A 24842-nucleotide genomic window follows, 5' to 3' on the forward strand; every position below is an offset into this window, starting at 1 on the left:
CTAGTTGAAATCTTATAAAAATACAGTTTCTGATCAAATGAAAGCTTAATGGGAAGTAAATCATTTTTATGTTAAAATTGACCACCTCTGAAGTTGCCAAGAGAAAATGATCTGACAGAAAATTAAAATTTAATTGGGTTGTGCTGCAAATTGAATTTTAAATAGATGTATGCAAAAGGGGAGACAGTTATATTCAAGGAAGATAGCACAGCAAGCGGTAAATCACCAGTCTCTAAAACAAGTTTTTCTTTTTAATTGAAAATGAATTTTCCATGAATTCTAAGCTACAAAGAGACTTTAAAAATCCAGCTTGTGTGGGAACTGCAGAACCTTGGTATGTTATAGATGTATTGGATTTTAGAGCGACTGAGTTTACATTACCCAACTGGTACGTGAAAAGGGACATTATCATTAAACATGATAATGAATTTAATACTTTATATTTTGCTTGATGTAGTGCATATGTTGGAGGTTTTAGAAGTTTCACAGAAAGCTTCAAATTTGGTAAGCAAACGAAAGCAAAATGGACAGAGTCACATTTCCCAAGAACTGCTGTCATCAGCTATTCTCCTAGAGGCAAAATAGTACAGTAGCTTTGAGCCACACTTCCTGGGTTCAATCCTATCTCCCCCACAAAGTGGTCCTGTGACCCTGGGCAAGTTACTTAAGCTCAACTGTAAAATGGGGAACAGTAGAGTAACAGCACCTAACTCATGGGGCTGTTGGGAGGATTAAACATATTAGTACCAGTAAATCACTTAGAACATCATAAGTTCAGAGTACAGATTAAGTAGTGTATAAATATTACCTGCTACTACTGTTAATTACGACCCACATAATAAGACGACATAACAAGTACATTTAAACCCAAAGTTCTCTTCTGGAAGGTGACCCTTGTTTGCATTAGAGACTTACCTTTTGCCGTGGTTGGTTAGGAGCAGAAACCACTACTGTGTTGCAAATTGCCAAAGCAATAAAGAAGTCGATGATGTACAGAGTCTCCAGTGGTGGATCTGGGATAGTCTCATCCAGTGGGGTAAAAAGCTGAGGTGTGATCTGACTAAACTTGTCCAAAAGCCTGGTGTCTGGTACCACATCTGTTTCCTGAAGATCCAAAAAGATAAAGTGTTGTTACAATAAGTACCTAAAAATATGAGTTTTAAATCTACGTGAGCTTTTCTAACCAGAATCTGTGAAGCATGAGACAGTAAACTTTATTCTTCTAAAAAAGATTTAATGGACATGGTGTCATGGGAGGTGAGAATAGGGAAATAAAAGAGAAGAAAATTAAATGGAACATTCAGAATGCATAATATGAATGGAGATTACCTTGACTATTCACTCAAAGTAAGCAAGAGAGGAACAATGCCTTTCACCAAAATCTAGCTAAGTGAGTTTTCTTATTCTGAAATACACAGGGCAGAGCTATATTTTATTGTGTCTAGGATTCTACTTTGGGCATATATTCATCCCACAGCAACTGATGAATATCAATTCTTTTAAAAGTGAGGGCATTATTCATACTATGTTATTTTAACAAAATATTTTACAGCTCAAATCACTACTGTTGTTAAAAACCAACCCTCCGAAATAAAATTACTATAAGCACGCTAACAGAGTTCATCAGTATTTCCTGGTAATATGCTACAAGACACTAATATCCAAGGGTCCCTCTCAGAGATTTCTGATCATCAAATATTTTTGGCAACTGTGCCCTATGCCCCTCTCTTTTGTACAATTCCTTTTACAAATTGGCTTTAAGAAGTTTGCTTATTGGGGAGAAATACTTCATTTTGTTAAACACGGTACTTCTCATTCTTATTTAGAAGTACTAGTTTTAATGAAAGAACGTTGTACTAGAAATCTGTAGTATGTAGTCAACTGCTTTACAAATTTTTCAGATGAGTCAAAAAAGGGGCCATCTCCTCTGAATCAAGTTTTCACAAAAGTGCCATTGTATTCTAGAGGAGTCCTGACTGCAGGAAAGCCAGGAGAGGTGGTGGAGAGAACAGAGTAAAATGTGGAGATGGGTGATATTAGATTCAGAGTGACCGTGGCTTGCATTTTATGCTTAGGAGTTTGGTGAGATTTAGCACAGCCTCAATAAGAAAAGAGCACAGGCTGGGAATCACATGGGTTTGGGTTCAGGTCCTAGACCCACTGCATACCCTCTAGGGGCCTAAGGCTGCTTACTTAACCCTCTGAGCTTCATTTTCCGTCTTCTGAATAATGGTAAAAAGTACACCTACCTCACAGGGCGGCTGTATAAAGTAAATGAGAGAATGAGTGACATGAGACCAGCACAACAGAAACCCAAATAATTTAATGTTCCTTTTCCTTCTCGAATGATACACTCACCTTCAGGCAGGTTACCAGGCTAACAATGGGTTTCAAAGGTCCCAGTTTTCTGCTGTCACAAGGCATTCTTAAATTTCTATCTAAAAACAGCATCTCTTGCTCCGTGATATTTGACTTAGCAAAATCTGAACCCTGTTGCAGTTTGATGGAGTTCGTAAGCAAAATTTGAACCCTGTTGCAGTTTGATGGAGTTCGTAAGCACTTGTAATCTGATGGCCGTTCATTAACTAGTTGGCCACATTTCCTCCCGAGTCTCACACATAGTAACACTGAGCCAGTGCCTGTGCTGGGCCCTCAGTGACCCAGAGAACCATCCTTTCCTTGAGGACCCCCTTGCCAAAGTCAGCAGAAGAGAGTGGCAACATCTGAGACTTCTTTCTCACTAGATACTCAGGAACCTTGTTGCATAGGATTGATGAAGGTCTATGATGATACTGTCATCTAGTGAGCGTGACAGACGCCATGGGTTGGAGCAATATTTCCAGAGGCATCCTTCTCAGAATGTTTATGCGAATTAAGCAAAACCCCAAAGAGTTCCATACTGAAATAAGTTTAAGAAATGTTTAAACAGTGCTTTACTGTAGCACTTCTCAGAGCGTTTAATGGGTACCGGGAATCTCCAAGAAGAGGCTAGTATGTGCAGGTCTCCCTAATTTTATTTTTTAGGGACGTTTGTTCTTTGGAACATGATTAGGATTGAGTTAGGGACCTTAGAAGCAAATAGTGATTTCACTGTGCCAATGATCTCCGCATTGACTAATAACTGGCTTCAAAACATAAGGACTCTACCGCATTTTGAAGTTACTCTAAGGCTAATGAAGATTTGTAACTTCTGTCTTTGTGACAAAGACATAAGTCAATCTAATATGTCATTTGGGGAATTTGAGAACCTGTGCTGTGATCGTGAGAATAAAAGATCCTGAAGCTGACCAAAGCTGGGGCTCTGGTCAGCAAAACTGTGTTTATAAAAAGTACTGTCAAAATAAATGTTAGAAACTCCGGACCATACAAGACCCTAGAAGCATCATAAAATAATATAAAGAAGAGCCCAGAAGAAGATTTAAGGAAAGATCCATGTCAAAATGAAACGGCAGGAACAGAATGTTCTTCCACTTTAGTTGCTGTCTCTAAAATAAGTTAATCCCTAGTGACTAAGATATTTAGTTGCTGAATTGAGGAGAAAGTATAGTGTTATCACATGCAATTCTTATCTGTAAGATTATATCACAGGTGTTTTTACCTAAGATCCAAATCTTCCTCATGGAGACCTTCTATTACAAAATTGACTTTTGCTCTTTTTTTTCTATGATGGACAGATCTTGCCTTCTCTGAACTCTGATTACCCCAAGAACCAGGCCCAAACCATCCAGCTTTAAATGATTCCATGCATATGTACTCTCCCCACAGGGTGTGTAAGTTCCTCTAAAGGAAGGACCATATCTTATAGATTTTTGTACATTTTTTTAAATTGAAGAATAGTTTATTTACAATGTTTCAGATGTACACCAAAGTGATTCAGTTGTATCTATATCTATTCTTTTTCAAATTCTTTTCCATTATAGGTTATTATAAGATATTGAATATAGTTCCCTATGCTATACAGTAAATCCTTGTTGCTTATATATTTTATGTATAGTAGTTTGTATCTGTTAATCCCATACTCCTAATTTAACCCTCCCCCCTTTCTTCTTCCATAACCATAAGTTTGTTTCCTATGTCTGTGAGTCTATTTTTGTTTCGTAAATAAATTCATTTGCATCATTTTTTTAGATTCCACATATAAGTGATATCATATGATATTTGCCTTTCTCTGACTTACTTCACTTAGTATGATAATCTCTACGTCCATCCACATTGCTGCAAATGGCATTATTTCATTCTTTTTTACGACTGAACATTTCTTATAGATTTTTGGATCCCTAACTCAGTAACTGGCACATGGATAAGCCATAAAATGTTATTGCTGTACATTACTATCAGACACTTGCTGGTTTTATATTCCATAAAGAAGGGGGTGGAGAAACAGATTGAAAAGATGTTACTCCTTAGAAAGCAAATACATAAACCCCTCCCACTTGACCTCAAACAGACATTTTTTTTTAATGCAGAGAAAATGTGTACTCCTAATTAGGGAATACAGAACACAGTGTGGACAGCTTCCCATAATTGAACTAAGCCTTATTTGTTTCATGGTGGGAGTCCAACATCTTTGTCCTCATTTTAGATAACATCTGGCTATTTGAAATTTTAGATTTACCCCCATGATTCATATTATGCTTTCCTACCAGGTTGCAGATTTCACATTCACCTTTCTTTCTTCTTCTCTCCCTCCCCTCCTCCCTCTCCTTTCTTTCTTTCTTTTTTCACCCTATATAAATCCAAATTAAACAAGCAAATGATGGCCAAGACTTCTCTTTGCCATCTCATAGTGTCTGCCAAAGCTTTTCGGTAGCCTTACTATATACTGAATGTTAAGTTTGTTTTAAAAATGAGAGTGATTAGGACCCATTTAAATTATTTATGCGAAATCTAAAATGTCCACGGTTTAGTAATGGACAAAGATACTCCACGTGGGAGATCAAGTTGACCAAGCTCTAATACTGTATGCCCTACTCCTCCCCTAGCTCCACCTGTACCTGAGGGTTTTATTGCATTTCCCACTGCCACCCTCACTCCAGTCTTAGGGACTCACCACTCCATCTGGACAATTTTGGCTTAAATATAGACACAAATGCCTTCTCCTCCAGATTCCTAAATACCACAGACCTGAAGAAAAAAGACAAAGGCCAATAACTGCACATGGACAGCTCCTCCTCCACATGATGTTCTCCCCAGTTCTGTGGTTCTGAGCCTTTGCACATGCTACACACTGTCTGGCCCAAGTGCTTTTCCTTCCTTTTCTACTGTGTAACCCCCTACTCATTAGTCTAATCATAAATTACGTTTTATCTCTTTTTTGCAGCCTTTCTTGATCCCTTCTCACCCCTGTAGAGTTGATCATTCCCCTCTTTGTGCCCTCACTATACTCTGAATTAACTACCATTACAGCATCTTTAATACAGGATTATCTTTATTTACTTATATGTCTGCTTCCTCTGCCTAAAACAAAGCTGAAGGCTGGGGGCATGTTCTATTCATTTATATCCCTGGTCTAGTATTATGCCATTGTCTTCCATTAGTCCATTAATTAATTCACTCCTTTTATAAACATTTATTGTTGATCTATGGTGCCAGGCACTCCTCAAGGAAAGAGGGGTGCACAGAAGAGATGGGATCCCGGGTGTGTGGAACTCACATTCTAGGTAGGGGAGGCACTAACCTACAAACATATAAGTAAATTGCTTCTAGATTGAGACAAGAGTGGGAGGGATGGAATGTACTTTGGATTGGGTGGTAGGTAAGATTTACTGAGGAGGTGACATCTGAGCTGAGACCTCAGTGAAAAAAAAGGAAACAGCCATATAAAGATCTAAGAGGATAACACTCCAGGTGGAATAAGTAGCATGCTTGCTGAATGAAAACTTCTAGAGGATTAAAGAAGCATAAAAACACTGACTGACAAAGTAAAGGTTTCTATTTCTAAAATAGGTCACATGAACCCAGGACTCATGGTCCTCAATGACATTCTAACTCCCAAAGCCGGCGCACCTTGGCCAGCACCCTGCCCTCAGACCCTCGCTGACTCTCACCTTGTCTCCCCCATGAAGGGTGCCATCTTCCAACCTTCCACTTCTGGACATCACAGCTCTCAAGCTGGTGTTTTCAATCTGGGCTCCATGGATGGACTTTTAGAATCATATGCACAATTTTTACTGATGCTAATTTTTCAGGTCAAAGGATCTATAGCTTTCTCAAAATAATCGTTAGTCTCCAAGAAGGACAGAATCGGCTTGTCTAGAGTAAGAGTGAGAGATGGTCTCATATTTCAAGGAAGACCTCTTTATCCTATGTGTAAGCGTGTAGTATTGAAAACACAAAACAGAACAGCAATCCCAGAGCATCTATATAATCAGCATGACACATGGCATTGGAGTACAGGGCAAGTGAAAACAAAATGAACTGAATGGGAAGACTGAGCTTGTTGAGCAGTTTCATATAACCACCTTCACGATACCTTATTGAGAGTGGACATGCAAGGCACTGACCTTAGATGCCGGGGATTCAAGATGATTAAGTCCTTGCTCTCAAGGAGCAAGGTCTATGTCAGAGGCAGAAATAAGGCCAATGTTATGAGGACTAAGGGACTGAAGGGCAGGAGGGACTATGTAAACAGAACTTAGAAGCTGAGAAAAGAGAGTCTGAGAAATCTTCAGGAGAAATGATATTTAAAGAAGGAAGTATTTCAGCAGATCTGGTAGACAGAGGTAGGCAGTGAGGGGAGAATAAGTTTTAGATGGGAAATGGTACAAAAACCATAATGTCTTTAACCTAGGAAACAATCCTTTGTTCCAGGAAGAGAGTGAGGCTGGATCAGGAAACTGAGAGGGAGACCATGGCACAGTCCCACCTGGTTGCTAATACCCTTGACTTCCAACCAAACATGCGTCACTATGTGGTTAACTTCAGGTGGGTGGGAAATAAAAGATCAGCAGAGGAATGGGCAAAATTGATAAAATAGAAGAAAATAGATACCTATTTCTGATACAGCCTGAAAATGAGTACAGAGAAGAGGTGGTGTGCATTCTTTCCCCCTCCTTTTTTTTTTTTTTCAGAAGTTGGAGAAAACTTAAGTCCAGATGTTTGGAATAGCTTGGCATATGGCAATGATAGAATATAACAGGTATGATATCCTTAGAGCCACAGAAATGCACAGGATGAATTGCAGTGAAATGATCTTCCTAGTTGCTGAAATTGTACATTTGGTGGAACTTTGAAAAGAGCCAGATTCCCCTCAAGGCCTTTCCAGGACGAATGAGATCCCTGGGGTCTATTCAGATCATATCTCTACTATGAAATGCTATATAAATTCAATGGAGAAACACAAAGTTTCCCCAAAGCTGTTTCTTTGTTGTTATGTAACCTATTTCAGAGGTCACCAACTGCTTACCAGTCTCATGGCTGGGGAATCCTCATCTTGGTTAACACAAGAGTTAATGAAATGTGGAGGGCAGAGAAGGTAGTTGAAATTTTATAGAATTTTAAGTACAGCAAAATGTTTGATTTCTAATTCTTTCATACGAGTATTTTTCCTCTTTCCCATCTTCCACGTGGTCCTTCTTCTATGTTTTCCCCTCAGGACTCAAGAACACACCCTGTTGAGCTCTGATATAGAAATATTAGAAAATGACCTTCTCAGGACTAGGAATGGGGAAGAGGGCACAGATTTGGTGGATCTGGGGGAAGACTGCAAAGAGATAAAAAGGCCTTGGAGGATATCAAAAGGCTTTTGAATTTCCCTATCAGTTAGACATACTTACCTGTCTATAGATACCTCTGTGGTAGTTTTGCTGGTTCTGAAAGTGAGCCATGATCCTTAAACCAAGGCTACTTTCTCCAGGCTATCAACCCTGCCTAGAAACATTATGTTTTTTCCTGAAATGATATACTATCTCTCAACACTGAATTATCTCCAAAATTAGGACACTGTGAGTGTGTGGCAGTCACACCGAGCTGCACTTATGCAGTCTCCTCTCAGGTGGAAAAGACAACAGCGTTTGGCTCTATTAGAATTACGAGGATGTTCTTTCATTATTCATCGTGGACAGACAAGATTCACGTCATGCATTCACACTTACCATGGGGCTACTGAAAGCAGCCTGTCTGGAATGAGGCACTTCACTGGCTCCTTCTCCACTTCCTAGAGCAAAACAGCTCCCAGTAAGATGATTTGAGGATATACTTCCTAAAGGCCCATTGCAAACCATCCTGCAGCTGGGGGCCCTTGGTTTCGCCATGTTGCTGAGGGAGCCACTGGGAGTGTCAGGAGAATCTTCATCTTCAGAGGCAGCTTCCTGATAAGACTCTAACCTCTTGGCTGAGGGATAAAAATCACACTGGGTCATTCCCTGAGAGGAAACGCTTGCAGGTTGAGCATGTCAGGCATTTACTTAAACAGCTATTTCACACCATCTCCTCCCATTTTAAACCTGGCCTCCAAACTCCTCCAATACTCTGAGTTAATGGACTTACATCACTGAGAAAAGCAGAAGCAATCAGAGAGGAACTCCCTTCTCTCCCCATTGTCAAATCTACCAACCCATCTGCATCTGTAGCCAAACTCTCTGCCCTCCCTCATACTACTATGGATGGAGTTTCAAACACCAAACCCTTCACTGTGATCTGCATGCCCTTCTCAAGCACTTCACTCTAACAACACTCCCCTCTTTCACTTTCACAGTCTCTCTACTAGTCTCATGGCTTTCTGTATCTCTCCACGGACACTGCTCTTGTCAAGGTTCTCAATGAGCTAGCTCCATGTTACCAAACCCAGTGACTGCATCTGTTCGTATCTTTTTTGAATTCTTAGCAATATCCAATATCCTCTCCTTTCAAACGTCTCTTTCGGTTTCTCTGATACCACGTGTACTGTTTTTCCTCCTGCTTCAGTGCTGCTACTTCTTAGTTTCTCCTGCTGTCTCCTCTTCTCCTCAGTCCGCAGATACTGGATGGCTGCAGGAGCTCCTTCCCTTCACTACCTACATACTCTTTCTTGGTGATGTCATCTGGTCCCCCCCCACCTTTGAAATATCATCTCTGTGCACAAGACCCCCAAACCTATTCCTTCAACTCTAACCTCTAATTAGAATTTAGACTCAGACATCCAACTCTCTACTTGACATTTCCAGTTGGATGTCCACGAGGCTCTTTCAGCAGATATCTGCATGGCTCACCCCCTTACAACTTCAAGGAGACTTGAAGGAGGTAGCCCTTTGTCAATGAAGACTTCCCAGATCTAACCACACTGTTCATTACATGTCCTACCCCAGCACTTACCACCATCTACACATCATATACCTTATTTTTAATTTTTTGAATCATCCTTTAGAATATAAACTCCAAAAGCATAGGGAATTTTGTCTTTTGTTAATCTGATATTCCTAAAGCCCAGAGAAAGGGTTGATAGATACTCAATAAATACCTGTTGAATAAATAAACAATGGACATCTTAAATTTGGTATGGTAAATGTAGACTGTTCCCCCTCTTCCTCCAAATCACCCCCTCCCCCGCAATTACTCTTTCTCTGGTCTTTCTCCTCTTTGTAAATGGTACCTAAATATCTACCTAGCTATTTACACCAGAAATTGAAGATTCTCCTTGATTTGTTTTTCGTTCCCTACCCCGCCCCGCCCCCATATTCAGAGCATCACCAATAGCTGTCTATTATTCATCCAAAATATATCCCAAATATCTAAACTTCTCTTCACCTCCATTACCTTAATCCAAGCCACCATCATCTCCCAATTGGACCAGAGCAATAGCCTCCTAACTGGCCTCCTTGCCCCTCTGTAATCCATTCCTAAAACAGTAGCTACAGTGATCTTCTAAAACATAAAGCAGATCAGACCGCTCCCTGCACAAAACTTTCCAGTGGCTCCACGGTTCACTTAGAATAAAATCTGAACTTCTTATCCTGGTGTACGTAACTCAAGATGATACGGCCTAGGCTGACCTAACTTTCTTGCCCCTCCTTCTTCTGCACTAAATCCAGCCTCACTGGCCTTTCTTTCTTTACTTTGAATATTGCCAAGCTCATTTCAGTCTGAGAACCTCTATACTAGCTGGTCCCTCTGACTGGAACGCTTTTACCCCCGAATTCAAAGATCATGTCATTCAGATCTAGGCTCTGATATCCCCCCTAGAGAAGCTTTGCTCAACCATCCAATTCAAAGTAGGCTTCTGCCCATTCTATATCATATCACCCCATTATAATTTTCTGCATAGCACTTTTCACTATTTAATATTTTTTATTTAAAAATTAATTTATTTGTGACGATTTTCTCCAATAGAAGTTCTATGAGAGGAGGGGCCTTGTCTGTCTTGTTATATGTGCTTGTTTGGATCGCTAGTTGCCTGTATTCAGGCTAAGTCTAGCTACTGAATAAAGTAGGGCTTTTGGCAAGTTAATTTATAAAATAAAGAATATTTGCATATGCTATTTATTTTAATAGTTTTTGTCTATACTTTTTAAGGACAAGGAGAGGCTAAGAGGCAACATGGTGATTGATTCTGTGTTCTAGAACTAACTCTTCCAAAGACTAAGTGGCTTTTCAGCAAATCACTTGCTCTTTCTAGGCCTCTGTTTTCTTATTAGAAGAATGAATAATCTGGACTCAATGACTTCAAGATCCTTTCCAGTTCTGCAGTTCTGTAAGTTTCATTATATTCTCTGCCTAAAGAATACAGACTATTTCCCTGTATGACATTTCAGCTTCAAAAACAGATACACTTATTGTGTCCCAGACATTCTGAAGTTCTCCATTCTTACCTGTGCCTTTGCTCAGGATGTCCATTCTCTTCCTTTCTACTTACATCAATCTTGCACACCTTTAAAGGCTTAGTTCAAATGCCAGTTCCTCACTGAAGATCTCTGTAACTGTACTGGTTCTCATCCATACCACTCATTGGTAACACTGTATAATTTCCATGTACTACTGGAAATGTACTACTACTACTACTACTACTACACTGTATAATTTCCATGTACTACTATGTGTCAGGCATTTGTCTCATTTAATCACTATAACAACCCTCTGAGGTAGATATTATTAACACCTTCATTTCAGAAACAAAGAAATCAAAACTAAGTAATTTTCCCCATCTCACAAAAGTGATACAGATCAGTCTTATAACCAGTTATATTAAAATCTACAGCCAGCACTATGAGTCTTCATGCTATATTGTTTCTAAATGTAGCCAAAAAAGTTAACATGTATTATTCCTTATTATTTCACATGGTCAATATCCCCTGCTCGATTTCAATGAGTACGTGTTTTGTAGTTTAAATAATGAGTAAATGAATGAGTAATGAATAATGAATAGACATATGAATAATATCCTTAGCATCAAGGGAAAGTTGCAGGGTAGGGAGTTAACATTTATTGAGTATCTCCTTTTCATCAAGAACCTTGCTAGGTCCTTTATTATTTTTTTAAACTTTTTATTATTATTATATTTTCCCTTCCTTTTTCACACTTCCTCTAGCTTACTTTGATAATCCTTGGCCACCTGGCCAGGACTATTGCCTTTGATTGTGTGGGCTGTGCTAGGTTCTTTATATAAACAACTTTATATATAACTGTATCTATATATATTTTGTTTTTATCTTTAAAATAATGCTATTGTAGAGACTAGAAACTATCACTGTTCCACTTGGCAGCTGAGAAAAGTAAAACAGTAAACAGTTTGGGTGGGTAGAGTTAGAATTTGAATTTGGGTTTTCATGACTCCGGAGTCAGTACAAGTATCCACTGTGTTATATGTCCTTAGCAGTTACTTGTATACAAAAGGTTAGCTCAGTGATTCTCAGCAAGGGGTGAATTTGTCCCGCAGCGAACATTTGGCAATGCTTGTACACAATTCGGTTGTCACATCAGGGGGAGAAGTGTTACTGGAATGCAGTGGGCAAAGGCCAAGGATGCTTCTAAACATCTTAAATAGCTCCCCATAAGAAAGAGTCATCCAGCCCAAAATGTCAATAGTGCTATGTTGATCAATCCTTGAGTAGCTAAAGAAATTTATGGATGATGTGATAGCATTTTAAGAATAAATAATTAGAATGCTACACAACATATATAAACATGAAGGCTATGTGTTAGGAATTTCCCATAGCCATCATTAGGGAACCAGTCATCGTGCAACTGTGTAATTAGTATGAGGCCAGATGGCTGATCTGTTACTATAGGACAAACTTGCTCAATAAGTAGAACTGCAAGAGGGAAATAAAAAAAGATCTGGAGTAACTCAATCTTTAATAACTTTGTGGAAAGCTATGAGAAATAAAAAATCAGTAAAGTTACAATGTGATTCAGAAAACATAGCTACTAAGAGCCACACTTTTAGACTCTGAAAAATTCTTTAAAAATTGGGTATGAGAAGGTTTATTATTATGCTGATAAACAAAATCTATCCAAACGATCAAGACTTTTATTATGTCTCGTAGATTCTAGTTAGTTCCATGAATGCCTCAAAGTGGCAAAAGAATTCTTGCTTTCCAGCTCACAAGAGGAAATATACAAAGTCTGTAATCCTTCCTTTGTCTCAAGGTAGGTACTACATTAGGTACTACGTTAACTACTTTATTTCTCTCTTATTTAATCTTTCTCTTCTCTTCCAATTCCCCTCTTCAAACATCCAGTAACCTGCTCACAGCCTATAATTTACATTTATTTGATATCTGGAAGAAGTGAGCATGAGACTACGGAACAAAACATTTATCACACGTTTCAATGTGCTCTCCAAAGCGCCAAACACAAGGGTGAACAGCACAGGACACTCAGATAAACTTCTTTCAACTATATCATCCGCATATCCTCAATCAAACATTTTGCTATGAACTAATCCCCCAAACATTTCCAGCATTCCAACTTTCACCTGCTTGTAAACAGCACACTCAGCTGAGTTTCTTTCAACTGTATCATCCACACATATCCTTGACACAAAACCTTTTATTCTAAACTAATTCCCCACATTTCCAGCATTCCAGCAATTTGTCCAGTATCTCCAAGCCCCAAGGTGATCAGTGCAAATCCACCTCCAAAACTGACTGCCTGAAAATCAAAACAATATGGAAAGAGAACACTGACCATAATCGTACAGCACCTAAAAAGATATTTTTGTTTCCGTGTCTGTCTCCCACATTGGACCATGAGTTCCTCAACAAACAAGCCTATTTCTTATTTTGACAACAATAATTATGACAATACTAGCAGCTAATACTTACAAAGAATTTATTCTGTGCCACGCTCTAAGTGCCTTTTCATGATTTATCTTCTCCTATCCTCTTAACCACCCCATGAAGTAGATCTATTACTGATCCTTTTTATTGTGGCCCAGAGAAATTATATAACTTGCCCAGGGTCACACAGCTTGCAGGCAGTGAAGATGGGAATCAGACTCAGGAGGCTTGATCCCCAAATCCTTGTTCTTGGAAACTACTAAATGATGCCACCATGTACATCAGATTCACAAACTGCATCATAAAAGCACTGTGTAGACACACCCAAATTGAGGGACATTCTACAAAATCCCTAAATAGTGCCCCTCAAAACTCTTAAGGTCATCCAAAAAAAGGAAAGGCTAAGAAACTGTCAAATATAGAGGCACCGAAATGATGACTAAGTGTTACGTGATTTCCTGGATGGGATCCTGGGACAGAAAAAGACCTTTGGTAAAAACTAAGGAAATCCCAATAAAGTATGGATTTCGGTTAATAATGAAGTATCAATATGGGTTCATTACTTATGACAAACGTATCTTAAGACTAATGTGAGATGTTAAGACAAGGGAAACTGGGCAAGGGAGCATACTGGAACTTTCAATAATATCTTTATAACTTTCTGTAAACCTAAAACTATTCTAAACTAAAAAGCTTATTATTAAAAAAACTCTCACTAATCTTTTAAAGGAGTTTAAAAAATGTTTAATACACATATAAATCACGTGGGGATATTGTTAAATGAAGATTTTAATTGACGCTTTAAAGAGGGGCCTCTTTAAGAGGAGACTCTGCATTTCTAATACACACCTGGGTGTTGATGATGCTTAGTCCATGAACCAAATTTATAAGTTACAAGGTTTTAAAACAAGAAATGGTGTCGTCAGATCTGTTTAGTTCAACTGCATAAGGGTAACGGGTTATTTCCCAGCAGCAACATTTTAAATGGAAATATCTCCTAGTCAATTCTTTTGCCAAAAAATCCTGAAAGCTTAACTAAGTTTCATTTCAGTGAAAATAATGTCTCAGGGTTAAGTTCTGGGGAGAACTAGCCCCTATCATTACTAACCCCAGCATTTAGAGACAGAGAGAGAGAGAGACAGAGAGAGCACATGCTTGTGTGTTTGTGAACATATTCTTGTTTTAAAGCCATTACAGACAAGAGACCAGGAGCTCTGGATGTATCTGTGGTAGAGAAGTGTTCAGAGGCAAAGGCAGCACCTCATAGAGGTGGTGTATGTAACACTCCATGGCTCACAAACAGGTATCTCGTCAATTACAGTTCAGTCCAGATGGCATTTAATTCTCAGTCACTCAGTATCTTCCCAGCACGAGGGGCCACAGACAGAAGTACTCACTGGGCAGGAGCGTGTATATTCAGGGACAGGGGTGGGAGAGGGCTGGTATTAGCACTCTTAGATGCTACAAATACAAAATTTAAAACCCAACAAATACAAAAAATAATGCAGTGCTTCCCACCATACATTTTGTGAAACATTGCTTCTGTAAGATACTTCTCAAAAACAGGGATCTATAATCAGATAATCTTGGAAAATACTAATCTCACAAATGGACACAGGGGTTTACCTACAGTGATGTTCACTACAGCATTGTTTGCCACAGCAGATGACTGTTGACGACCTAAACTAATGGTTGGTTAGTTACATAAATTTTGGCAATTATTACAAAGCAATATGGCATAACCATTAGAAAAATAAGGAGAGAATGGAAAGGCGATCATGATGAAGTCTTAAGAAAAATGGTTATAAAAGTCAAAGTACACTGTAATGCTATTTTGTTTAAAAAACATATATATTAATGTTTACCGGAAAAAGACTCAAAAGAAATGTGCTAAAATGTTAATAGAGGTCCAATCAGTTTGGTGGGAGTTTTTTTTTTTTAATTGGGGTATAGTTGTTTTACAATGTTGTGTTAGTTTCTACTGTACAGCGAAGTGGAGTTCCCTGTGCTATACAGCAGGTTCTTATTAGTTATTTATTTTACACATATTAGTGTTTATATGTCAATCCCAATCTCCCAGTTCATTCCACCCCACCCCCCGCTTTCCCTCCTTGGTGTCCACACATTTGTTCTCTTCATCTGTGTCACTATTTCTGCCTTGCAAACTGGTTCATCTGTACCATTTTTCTAGATTCCACATATATGCGTTAATATACGATATTTGTTTTTCTCTTTCTGACTTACTTCACTCTGTATGACAGACTCTAGGTCCATCCACGTCTCTACAAATGACCCAATTTCATTCCTTTTTATAGCTGAGTAATATTCCACTGCATATATATACCACATCTTCTTTATCCATTCGTCTGTCAATGGACATTTAGGTTGCTTCCATGTCCTGGCTATTGTAAATAGTGCTGCAATGAACATTGGGGTGCATGTGTCTTTTTGAATTATGGTTTTCTCTGGGTATATGCCCAGTAGTGGGATTGCTGGATCATACGGTAATTGATGTGGCACATATATACAATGGAATATTACTCAGCGATTTTTAGTTTTTTAAGGAACCTCCATACTGTTCTCCATAGTGGCTGTATCAATTTACATTCCCACCAACAGTGCAAGAGGGTTGCCTTTCCTCCACACCCTCTCCAGCATCTATTGTTTGTAGATTTTCTGATGATGCCCATTCTATCCGGTGTGAGGTGACACCTCACTGTAGTTTTGATATGCATATCTCTAATAATTACTGATGTTGAGCAACTTTTCATGTGCCTCTTGGCCATCTGTATGTCTTCTTTGGAGAAATGTCTATTTAGGTCTTCTGCCCATTTTTTGATTGGGTTGTTTGTTTTTTTGATATTGAGCTGCATGAGCTGTTTATATATTCCAGAAATTAATTCTTTGTCTGTTGGTTCATTTGCAAATATTTTCTCCCATGCTGAGGGTTGTCTTTTCATCTTGTTTATACTTTCCTTTGCTGTGCAAAAGTCTTTCAGTTTCACTAGGTCCCATTTGTTTATTTTTGTTTTGATTTCCATTTCCCTAGGAGGTGGATGAAAAAAGATCTGGCTGTGATTTATGTCACAGTGTGTTCTTCCTATGTTTTCCTCTAAGAGTTTTATAGTGTCTGGTCTTACATTTAGGTCTTTAATCCATTTTGAGTTTACTTTTGTGTATGGTGTTAGGGAGTGTTCTAATTTCATTCTTTTACATGTAGCTGTCCTGTTTTCCCAGCACCACTTATTGAAGAGGCTGTCTTTTCTCCATTGTATATCCTTGCCTCCTCTGTCATAGATTAGTTGACCTTAGATGTGTGGGTTTATCTCTGGGCTTTCAATCCTGTTCCATTGATCTATATTTCTGTTTTTGTGCCAGTACCATACCATCTTGATTACTGTAGCTTTGTAGTATAGTCTGAAGTCAGGGAATCTGATTCCTCCAGCTCCGTTTTTTTCCCTCAAGACTGCTTTGGCTCTTTGGGGTCTTTTGTGTCTCCAAACAAATTTTAAGATTTTTTGTTCTAGTTCTGTAAAAAATAACATTGGTAATTTGATAGGGATTGCACTGAATCTGTAGATTGCTTTGGGTAGTATAGTCATTTTCATAATGCTGATTCTTCCAATCCAAGAACATGGTATATCTCTCCATCTGTTTGTATTATCTTTAATTTCTTTCATCAGTGTCTTATAGTTTGCTGAGTATAGGTCTTTTATCTCCTTAGGTAGGTTTATTCGTAGGTATTTCATTCTTTTTGTTGCATTGGTGAATGGGATTGTTTACTTAATTTCTCTTTCTGATCTTTTGTTGTTAGTGTATAGGAATGCATGAGACGTCTGTGCATTAATTTTGTATCCTGCAACTTTACCGAATTCATTGATTAGCTCTCGTAGTTTTCTGGTGGCATCTTTAGTATTCTCTATGTATAGTATCATGTCATCTGCAAACAGTTTTACTTCTTCTTTTCCAATTTGGATTCCTTTTATTTCTTTTTCTTCTCTGACTGCCGAAGCTAGGACTTCCAAAACTATGTTAAATAACAGTGGCGAGAGTGAACATCCTTGTCTTGTTCCTGATCTTACAGGAAATGCTTTCAGTTTTTCACCATTGAGAATGATGTTTGCTGTAGGTTTGTTATATATGGCCTTTATTATGTTGAGGTATGTTCCCTCTATGCCCACTTCCTGGAGAGTTTTTATCATAAATGGGTATTGAATTTTGTCAAAAGCTTTTGCTGCATCTGTTGAGATGATCATGTGGTTTTTATTCTTCAGTTTGTTAAGGTGGTGTATCACACCAATTGATTTGCGTATATTGAAAAATCCTTGCATCTCTGGGATAAATCTCACTTGATCATGGTATATGATCCTTTTAATGTGTTGTTGGATTCCGTTTGCTAGTATTTTTTTTTGGATAAATTTATTTGTTTATTTTTGGCTGCGTTGGGTCTTTGCTGCTGTGCATGGGCTTTCTTTAGTTGTGGTGCACAGGCTTCTCATTGTGGTGGCTTCCCTTGTTGTGGAGCATGGGCTCTAGGCACACAGGCGTCCATAGTTGTGGTGCGTGGGCTCAGTAGTTGTGGCTCGCGGGCTCGAGAGCACAGGTTCGGTAGTTGAGGCGCATGGGCTTAGTTGCTCTGCAGCATGTGGGATCTTCCTGGACTAGGGCTCAAACCCATGTCCCCTGCACTGGCAGGCAGATTCGTAACCACTGCGCCACCAGGGAAGTACCTGTTTGCTAGTATTTTGTTGAGGATTTTTGCATCTATATTTATCAGTGATACTGGTCTGTGATTTTCTTTTCTTGTAGTATCTTTGTCTTGTTTTTGTATCAGGGTGATTGTGGCCTCGTAGAATGAGTTTGGGAGTGTTCCTTCCTCTGCAATTTTTTGGAGGAGTTTGAGAAGGACAGGTGTTAGCTCTTCTCTAAATGTTTGCTAGATTTCACCTGTGAAGCCATCAGGTTGTGGACTTTTGTTTGTTGGAAGTTTTTTTTTTTTTTTTTTTTTTGGCTGCCTTGGGTCTTCATTGCTGCGCATGGGCTTTCTCCAGTTGCGGCGAGCGGGGGCCACTCTTCATTGCGCGGGCTTCTCATTGCGGTGGCCTCTCTTCCTGCAGAGCATGGGCTGTAGGCACGCGGGCTTCAGTAGTTGTGGCACACAGGCTCAGTAGTTGTGGCTCGCAGGCTCAGTAGTTGTGGCACACAGGCCTAGTTGCTCCGCGGCATGTGGGATCCTCCCAGACCAGGGCTCGAACCCGTGTCCCCTGCATTGGGAGGCATTTTCTTAACCACTGCGTCACCAGGGAAGCCCCTGTTGGAAGATTCTTAATCACAGTTTCAATTTCATTACTTGTGATTGGTCCGTTCATATTTCTGTTTCTTCCTGGTTCAGTCTTGGAAGGTTATACCTTTCTAAGAATTTGTCCATTTCTTCCAGGTTGTCTATTTTATTGGCATAGAGTTGCTTTAGTAGTCTCTTATGACGCTTTGTATTTCTGTGGTGTCCATTGTCACTTCTCCTTTTTCATTTCTAATTTTATTGATTTGAGTCCTCTCCCTCTTTTTCTTCATGAGTCTGGCTAAAGGTTTATCAACTTTGTTTATCTTCTTGAAGAACCAGCTTTTAATTTTATTGATGTTTGCTATTGTTTTCTTTGTTTCTACTTCATTTATTACTGCTCTGATCTTTATGATTTTTTTCCTTCTAACTTTGGGTTTTGTTTGTTCTTCTTTCTCTGGTTCTTTTAGGTGTAAGGTTAGATTGTTTGAGATTTTTCTTGTTTCTTGAGGTAGGATTGCATTGCTATAAACTTCCCTGTTAGACCTGCTTTTGCTGCATCCCATAGGTTTTGGATCATTGTGTTTCATTTTCATTGTGTGCCATTTGTCTCTAGGTATTTTTTTATTTCCTCTTTGATTTCTTCAGTGATCTCTTGGTTATTTAGTAGCGTATTGTTTAGCCTCCATGTGTTTGTATTTTTTACGGTTTTTTCCTGTAATTTATTTCTAATCTCATAGCATTGTGGTCGGAAAAGATGCTTGATACGATTTCAATTTTCTTAAATTTACTGAAGCTTGATGTGTGAGCCAAGATGTGATCTATCCTGGAGAATGTTCCATGGGCACTTGGAAAGAAATTGTAATCTGCTGTTTTCGGATGGAATTTCCTATAAATATAAATTAAATCTATCTGGTCTATTGTGTCATTTCAAGCTTGTGTTTCCTTATTAATTTTCTGTCGGTATGATCTGTCCATTGGTATAAGTGAGGTGTTAAAGTCCCCCGCTATTATTGTGTTACTGTCGATTTCCTCTTTTATAGCTGTTAGCAGTTGCCTTATGTATTGAGGTGCTCCTATGTTGGGTGCATATATATTTATAATTGTTGTATCTTCTTCTTGGATTGATCCCTTGATCACTATGTAGTGTCCTTCCTTGTCTCTTGTAATAGTCTTTATTTTAAAGTCTGTTTTATCTGATATGAGTATTGCTACTCCAGCTTTCTTTTGATTTCCATTTGCATGGAATATCTTTTTCCATCCCCTCACTTTCAGTCTGTATGTGTCTGTAGGTCTGAAGTGGGTCTCTTGTAGACAGCATATATATGGGTCTTGTTTTTGTATCCATTCAGACAGCCTGTGTCTTTTGGTTGGATCATTTAATCCATCCACATTTAAGGTAATTATTGATATGTATGTTCCTATGACCATTTTCTTAATTGTTTTGGGTTTGCTTTTGTAGGTCCTTTTCTTCTCTTGTGTTTCCCACTTAGAGAAGTTCTTTTAGCATTTGTTGTAGAGCTCGTTTGGTGGTGTTGAATTCTCTTAGCTTTGCTTGTTTGTAAAGCTTTTGATTTCTCTGTCGAATCTGAATGAGATCCTTGCTGGATCTACCCAGCAAGGGTAGTATTGTTGTAGGTTCTTCCCTTTCATCACTTTAAATATATCATTCCACTTCCTTCTGGCTTGCAGGGTTTCTGCTGAGAAATAAGCCGTTAACCTTATGGGAGTTCCCTTGTATGTTATTTGTCATTTTCCCCTTGTTGCTTTTTAATAATTTTTGTCTTTAATTTTTGTCAATTTGATTACTGTGTGTCTCAGCATGTTTCTCCTTGGGTGTATCCTGCCTGGGACCCTCTGTGCTTCCTGGACTTGGGTGGCTATTTCCTTTCCCATGTTAGGGAAGTTTTTGACTATATTCTCTTCAGACATTTTCTCTGGCCCTTTCTCTCTCTCTTCTCCTTCTGGGACCCCTATAATGCAAATGTTGGTGCATTTAATGTTGTCCCAGAGGTCTCTTAGGCTGTCTTCATTTCTTTTCATTCTTTTTTCTTCTGTTCCACAGCAGAGATTTCCACCATTCTGTCCTCCAGGTCACTTATCCATTCTTCTGCCTCAGTTATTCTACTACTGATTCCTTCTAGTGTATTTTTATTTCAGTCATTGTGTTGTTCATCTCTTGTTTGTTTGTTCTTTAATTCTTCTAGGTCTGTGTTAAACATTTCTTGCATCTTCTCGATCTTTGCCTCCATTCTTTCTCCAAGGTCCTGGATCATCTTCACTATCATTATTCTGAATTCTTTTTCTGGAAGGGTGCCTATCTCCACTTCATTTAGTTGTTTTTCTGTGGTTTTATCTTGTTCCTTCATCTGGGACATAGTCCTCTGCCTTTTCATTTTGTCCACCTTTCTGTGAATGTGGTTTTCGTTCCGCAGGCTGCAGGACTGTAGTTCTTCTTGCTTCTGCTCTGGTGGGAGTTACTCATGGCTTTAAAATTTTCCTTTTTTGGCTTATCTGAAATTTTCTAAAATATTGCTTTTGTAATAAAAATGCAATAAAAAAGATGAAACAATGAAGAATATCATCATATCCAGTATGATTAGCTATTTTTCACATTGTATACTGATTACATGATAAATACTCAATGTTTTATCCTTTATACACACAAGTAACAACAAAAGCTGGCTTAAAATATATGTACCTAAGAGAAAACATAGTATATTTTTAAAATTTGGGGCAGGGTAGATGTCTAAGTTGAACACTACTGGGAGAAATCATAATATCTATAGTCTTAGTAATAGTCATAATAATTGATAAGACTGATGTAATAAAAATATAAAACTTCTCACAAGAAGTGACACCCTAAGGAAAGTTAAGAGGCTGTGGTAGACAGAATTCTAAGATGGCCCCCAAGATTACTGCCCCACCCCTGTGTACACACCCTGTAGGATGGCATCTCACTTCTATGATCAAATTATGTTACATGACAAAGGTTGGAGGATTTGGCAGATATAATCAAGTGTCTAGCCAGTTGAATCTGAGTTAATATGAAAGAAGCCTATCCTAGGTAGATTGACCTCATCAGGTAAAGAGGTGCCACAACTTCCCTGAAGTCAGAGAGACTCAAAGCTAGAGATTCGGCTGCTGGCCTTGAAGAAGTGAACTGCCATGCTGTGGGGAGGCCACACGGCAAAGGAATGGTAGGCCACCTCTATGAGTTAAGAATGGCTCTAAGGTGACAGCCAGCAAGGAAGCAGGGACCTTAGTCCTACAACCTCAAGACACTGACAACTCTAAAACCAGGAAACCAAAATGAGGACCCTGAGTCGCAGATAAGATCATAGCTCCAGCCAAAACTTAGATTTCAGCCAGGTGAGAGACTCAGAGAGGACGTAGCTACCTGCACCCAGACTCCTGACCCACAGAAGCTGTGAGACAGTATGTTTGTGTTATTTGAAGCCATCAAATTTGTAGTAATTTGTTATGTGGCAATAGAAAACTAATACAGTGATAAATGATGAACCAAGAAAGTATTAATATTTGCCACCTACAGAAGAGAAGGATAATATCAAGGTCGATATTCAAATTATTTAACAACTAGTTCAATACAAGTGCACAAATGAAAATGGACATGGGCCACAGACGACCTAGACTGGGGCATACAAGCTGAACATCAGCCCTGCTTTAATAGATAAAACCCTCCTACAGATTACTAAGAATAAGAAAAACTCATTTGTTAAATAGGAAGACATGATCACTCTACCAAGGATATTCAAATGGCCAGAAACATATAAAACGTTAAATGGTTAAACATCTCATTACTAATCAAAGAAAAATTAAGACAATGAAGTGCTAACTATGTCTACAAAACTCACAAATTAAAAAGAATAACTTCATCCCATTATGGCTGGGTGTGAAAAATAGGTGTTATTTTTCTGGGTTGTGAGAACATAAATTAGCACAATATTTTAGAGATGAATTTTGTAGGATCTGTAAAAATTTTATATGTGCAAACCTCTGGATCCAGTTGCTAGACATGCATCTTATAAAAATAATTGCACAAATGGGTATGTAGAGAAATGCATATTGCATGATGAATTTTATTTTGTATATCATAATTTTTAATCTTGTCTATCTCTTGCCTTAAACGCTAAGCTACATGAGATCAGGGACTCATGCCACATATTAGGAGCTCACAAGATATCTGTTGAATGAATAAGGAATGTTAATTGCAAGTACTGTTATAAAAGCAAACTAAGCTTGACCACATATAATGCAATACCATGCACTTAATGTTAAGTCATGAACTGACTTGGAAAAAGGTCCATGAGATAATGAGGAATAAAAAAAGCAAACTGCAAAGCATTATTACAACATATTATAACTTATAAAAGGGGAAATGTGCAAATATATATTTTCACATATACAGGAATATGCATAAAGAAATGGATGGTTATATATTTATCAAATTATTAATGGTGGTTAACTTCTAGGTTAATTTGTTTTGGATACTTCTCAGAATTACTTTCATAGGAGTACACTTACTTTTATAAATAACAAAATTAATGAAGATCAATTCTTTAAAGGAAACTTGCAATTTATATATTTACTTCCTTAGCCTCAGAAGTTCAGTTCATCTTATTTCTTCTTAAACTAGGTATTCTCAGCCAACGACCAATGAATACCTATGGGCTGAATGATGGGGTCTGGGGAAACTGTCGTCCCTTTGGAATTATTTTCAAAATATTTTTCAGGGAGATGGTCCATAGAGTTTCATTAGATTCTCAAAAATATCTATAATGCAATATCATTGTCACCAAATCCAACCCCCAACCTTCTACGACTACTGGTAATTTACTTTCCTTTTAGAGAAACCATGGCAAAAAAAAAAAAAAGGAAAGAAAAGAAACCATGGAAGTAGACTCTTTGACTTTGACCCACTAACTCTTGACCTACTAACTTCTGACCTAACTTTTAAAGGGACAACAATGAAACAATGCGCATTTGGAGGAGTTAAGTACTCAATGATTAAATACAGCACTTCTGTGCCAGAATTACCAAATCATTAAGTGGGTGCAAAAACGACCAATCTTAAGGCTGGTTTTCATGGAAACCCAACACTCACCATTTTCTTCATGGCAGTAATCAAAGCCTGCCACACTACATCTTCGAAAAACCATCTTATTCTCAGTCAGGGTTCCTGTTTTATCAGAAAAGAGGTACTGAATCTGTCCAAGATCCTCAGTTATGTTCAGGGCTCGGCACTGAACAGTAGAATCCATTTTCTCATTGTAGAAATCCACATCACTTTGAATAAAATATATTTGTCCAAGCTTCACAATTTCAATGGAAACATAGAGAGAAATGGGAATCAAGACCTAAGAAAAGCAAAACAATTTAAAAAATGTTAAAGGGGGAAAAAAGAAAGCATGAAGAACCATATAGAGCTGGATAAGTAGCAAAGATCTTAATATTCTATGATGACTACAATAGAAATTACCTGTAACAAAATGATCATGGTCCAAAACATATAGAATCCTCCCAACACTGGTGATATGACATGTCCATCAGGCTCAGGGATGTTAAAAAAGGGTATGTTTTCATATCTGCTCAACCAGATTCCATGACCTTTCAAAAAATGCACAGACATCAAAAGGATGCTACGTATATATTATGCAAATATAGAACTTTATTCCTAAAGAAAGAGAGATAAGAGTATTGGTTTTGGTTGAACACCAACTGTTTAAGAAACAAATTCAAATTCAAACGCTACACATTTTCCTGTCTCTGTCTCTCTCACTCTTTACATCTCTTCCCAGGTCGCTTTAGTACTGTGGCCATGTGTAACTGGATATAATCAATGTTAATGCTTTTCAGGTTAGAGAATGAGAGAGATGAAGATGTGAAGAAAGCAATTATTGGTAAATAAAACCTTCCTTACAAAAGTCAAACTTAAACTCATAAATTTCATTTTGAAAATAAAATACTTTTAAATGAATATCTTGCTGAAAAGATGTCAGCAAATAATCAAATTCTACCTACCCAATGCACCAGTTAAACACATTATAACCAACAGTAGGACACAGCAGAGGACATCTGTATTTGCTCTTCTTTCTAAGTTGCTGCGTTTATACCTTGGTCCACTGTTATTCAGCATTGCTTTGGTTTCATGGCCTACATGGGTAACACAGTATGTGAGAAAATGTGCAAATTAAAGCCAGGTAGCAAATATCATATTTTTATATCTCGCTGGCAGACAGTTTAATGAAAAGTAGTTATGCAATATACTTTGTTAAGTTAGCTTCTTTTTGTCATCTATTTAGGAAAACAGAGACCAACGATTAAGGTTATCAAGACAAAATTTCCTTTCT

The 24842-nt window shown here is 38.2% G+C and overlaps 1 protein-coding gene across 10 annotated transcripts in view; it reads right to left on the reverse strand.

The window, feature by feature from the left end:
* The window catches only part of ATP10D (ATPase phospholipid transporting 10D (putative)), a 181807-nt gene that overhangs the window by 81024 nt on the left and 75941 nt on the right, over positions 1 to 24842 (reverse strand). For all 10 annotated transcript variants that reach the window (XR_014244096.1, XR_014244097.1, XM_082390456.1 and 7 more), the window contains 5 exons: positions 24514 to 24645; positions 23972 to 24099; positions 23597 to 23849; positions 8094 to 8332; positions 916 to 1104 (listed from right to left, as the gene is read on the reverse strand). Coding sequence is in view for 8 of the 10 variants with exons in the window: in XM_082390456.1 (XP_082246582.1) it covers positions 916 to 1104; positions 8094 to 8332; positions 23597 to 23849; positions 23972 to 24099; positions 24514 to 24645 (941 nt within the window). In the remaining 2 variants the exon portion in view is untranslated. The remainder of the gene's footprint in view (positions 1 to 915; positions 1105 to 8093; positions 8333 to 23596; positions 23850 to 23971; positions 24100 to 24513; positions 24646 to 24842) is intronic.

The sequence above is a fragment of the Balaenoptera borealis genome, assembly GCF_965194805.1.
Source record: "Balaenoptera borealis genome assembly, chromosome: 4".
NCBI classification, from domain to species: Eukaryota; Metazoa; Chordata; class Mammalia; order Artiodactyla; family Balaenopteridae; genus Balaenoptera; species Balaenoptera borealis.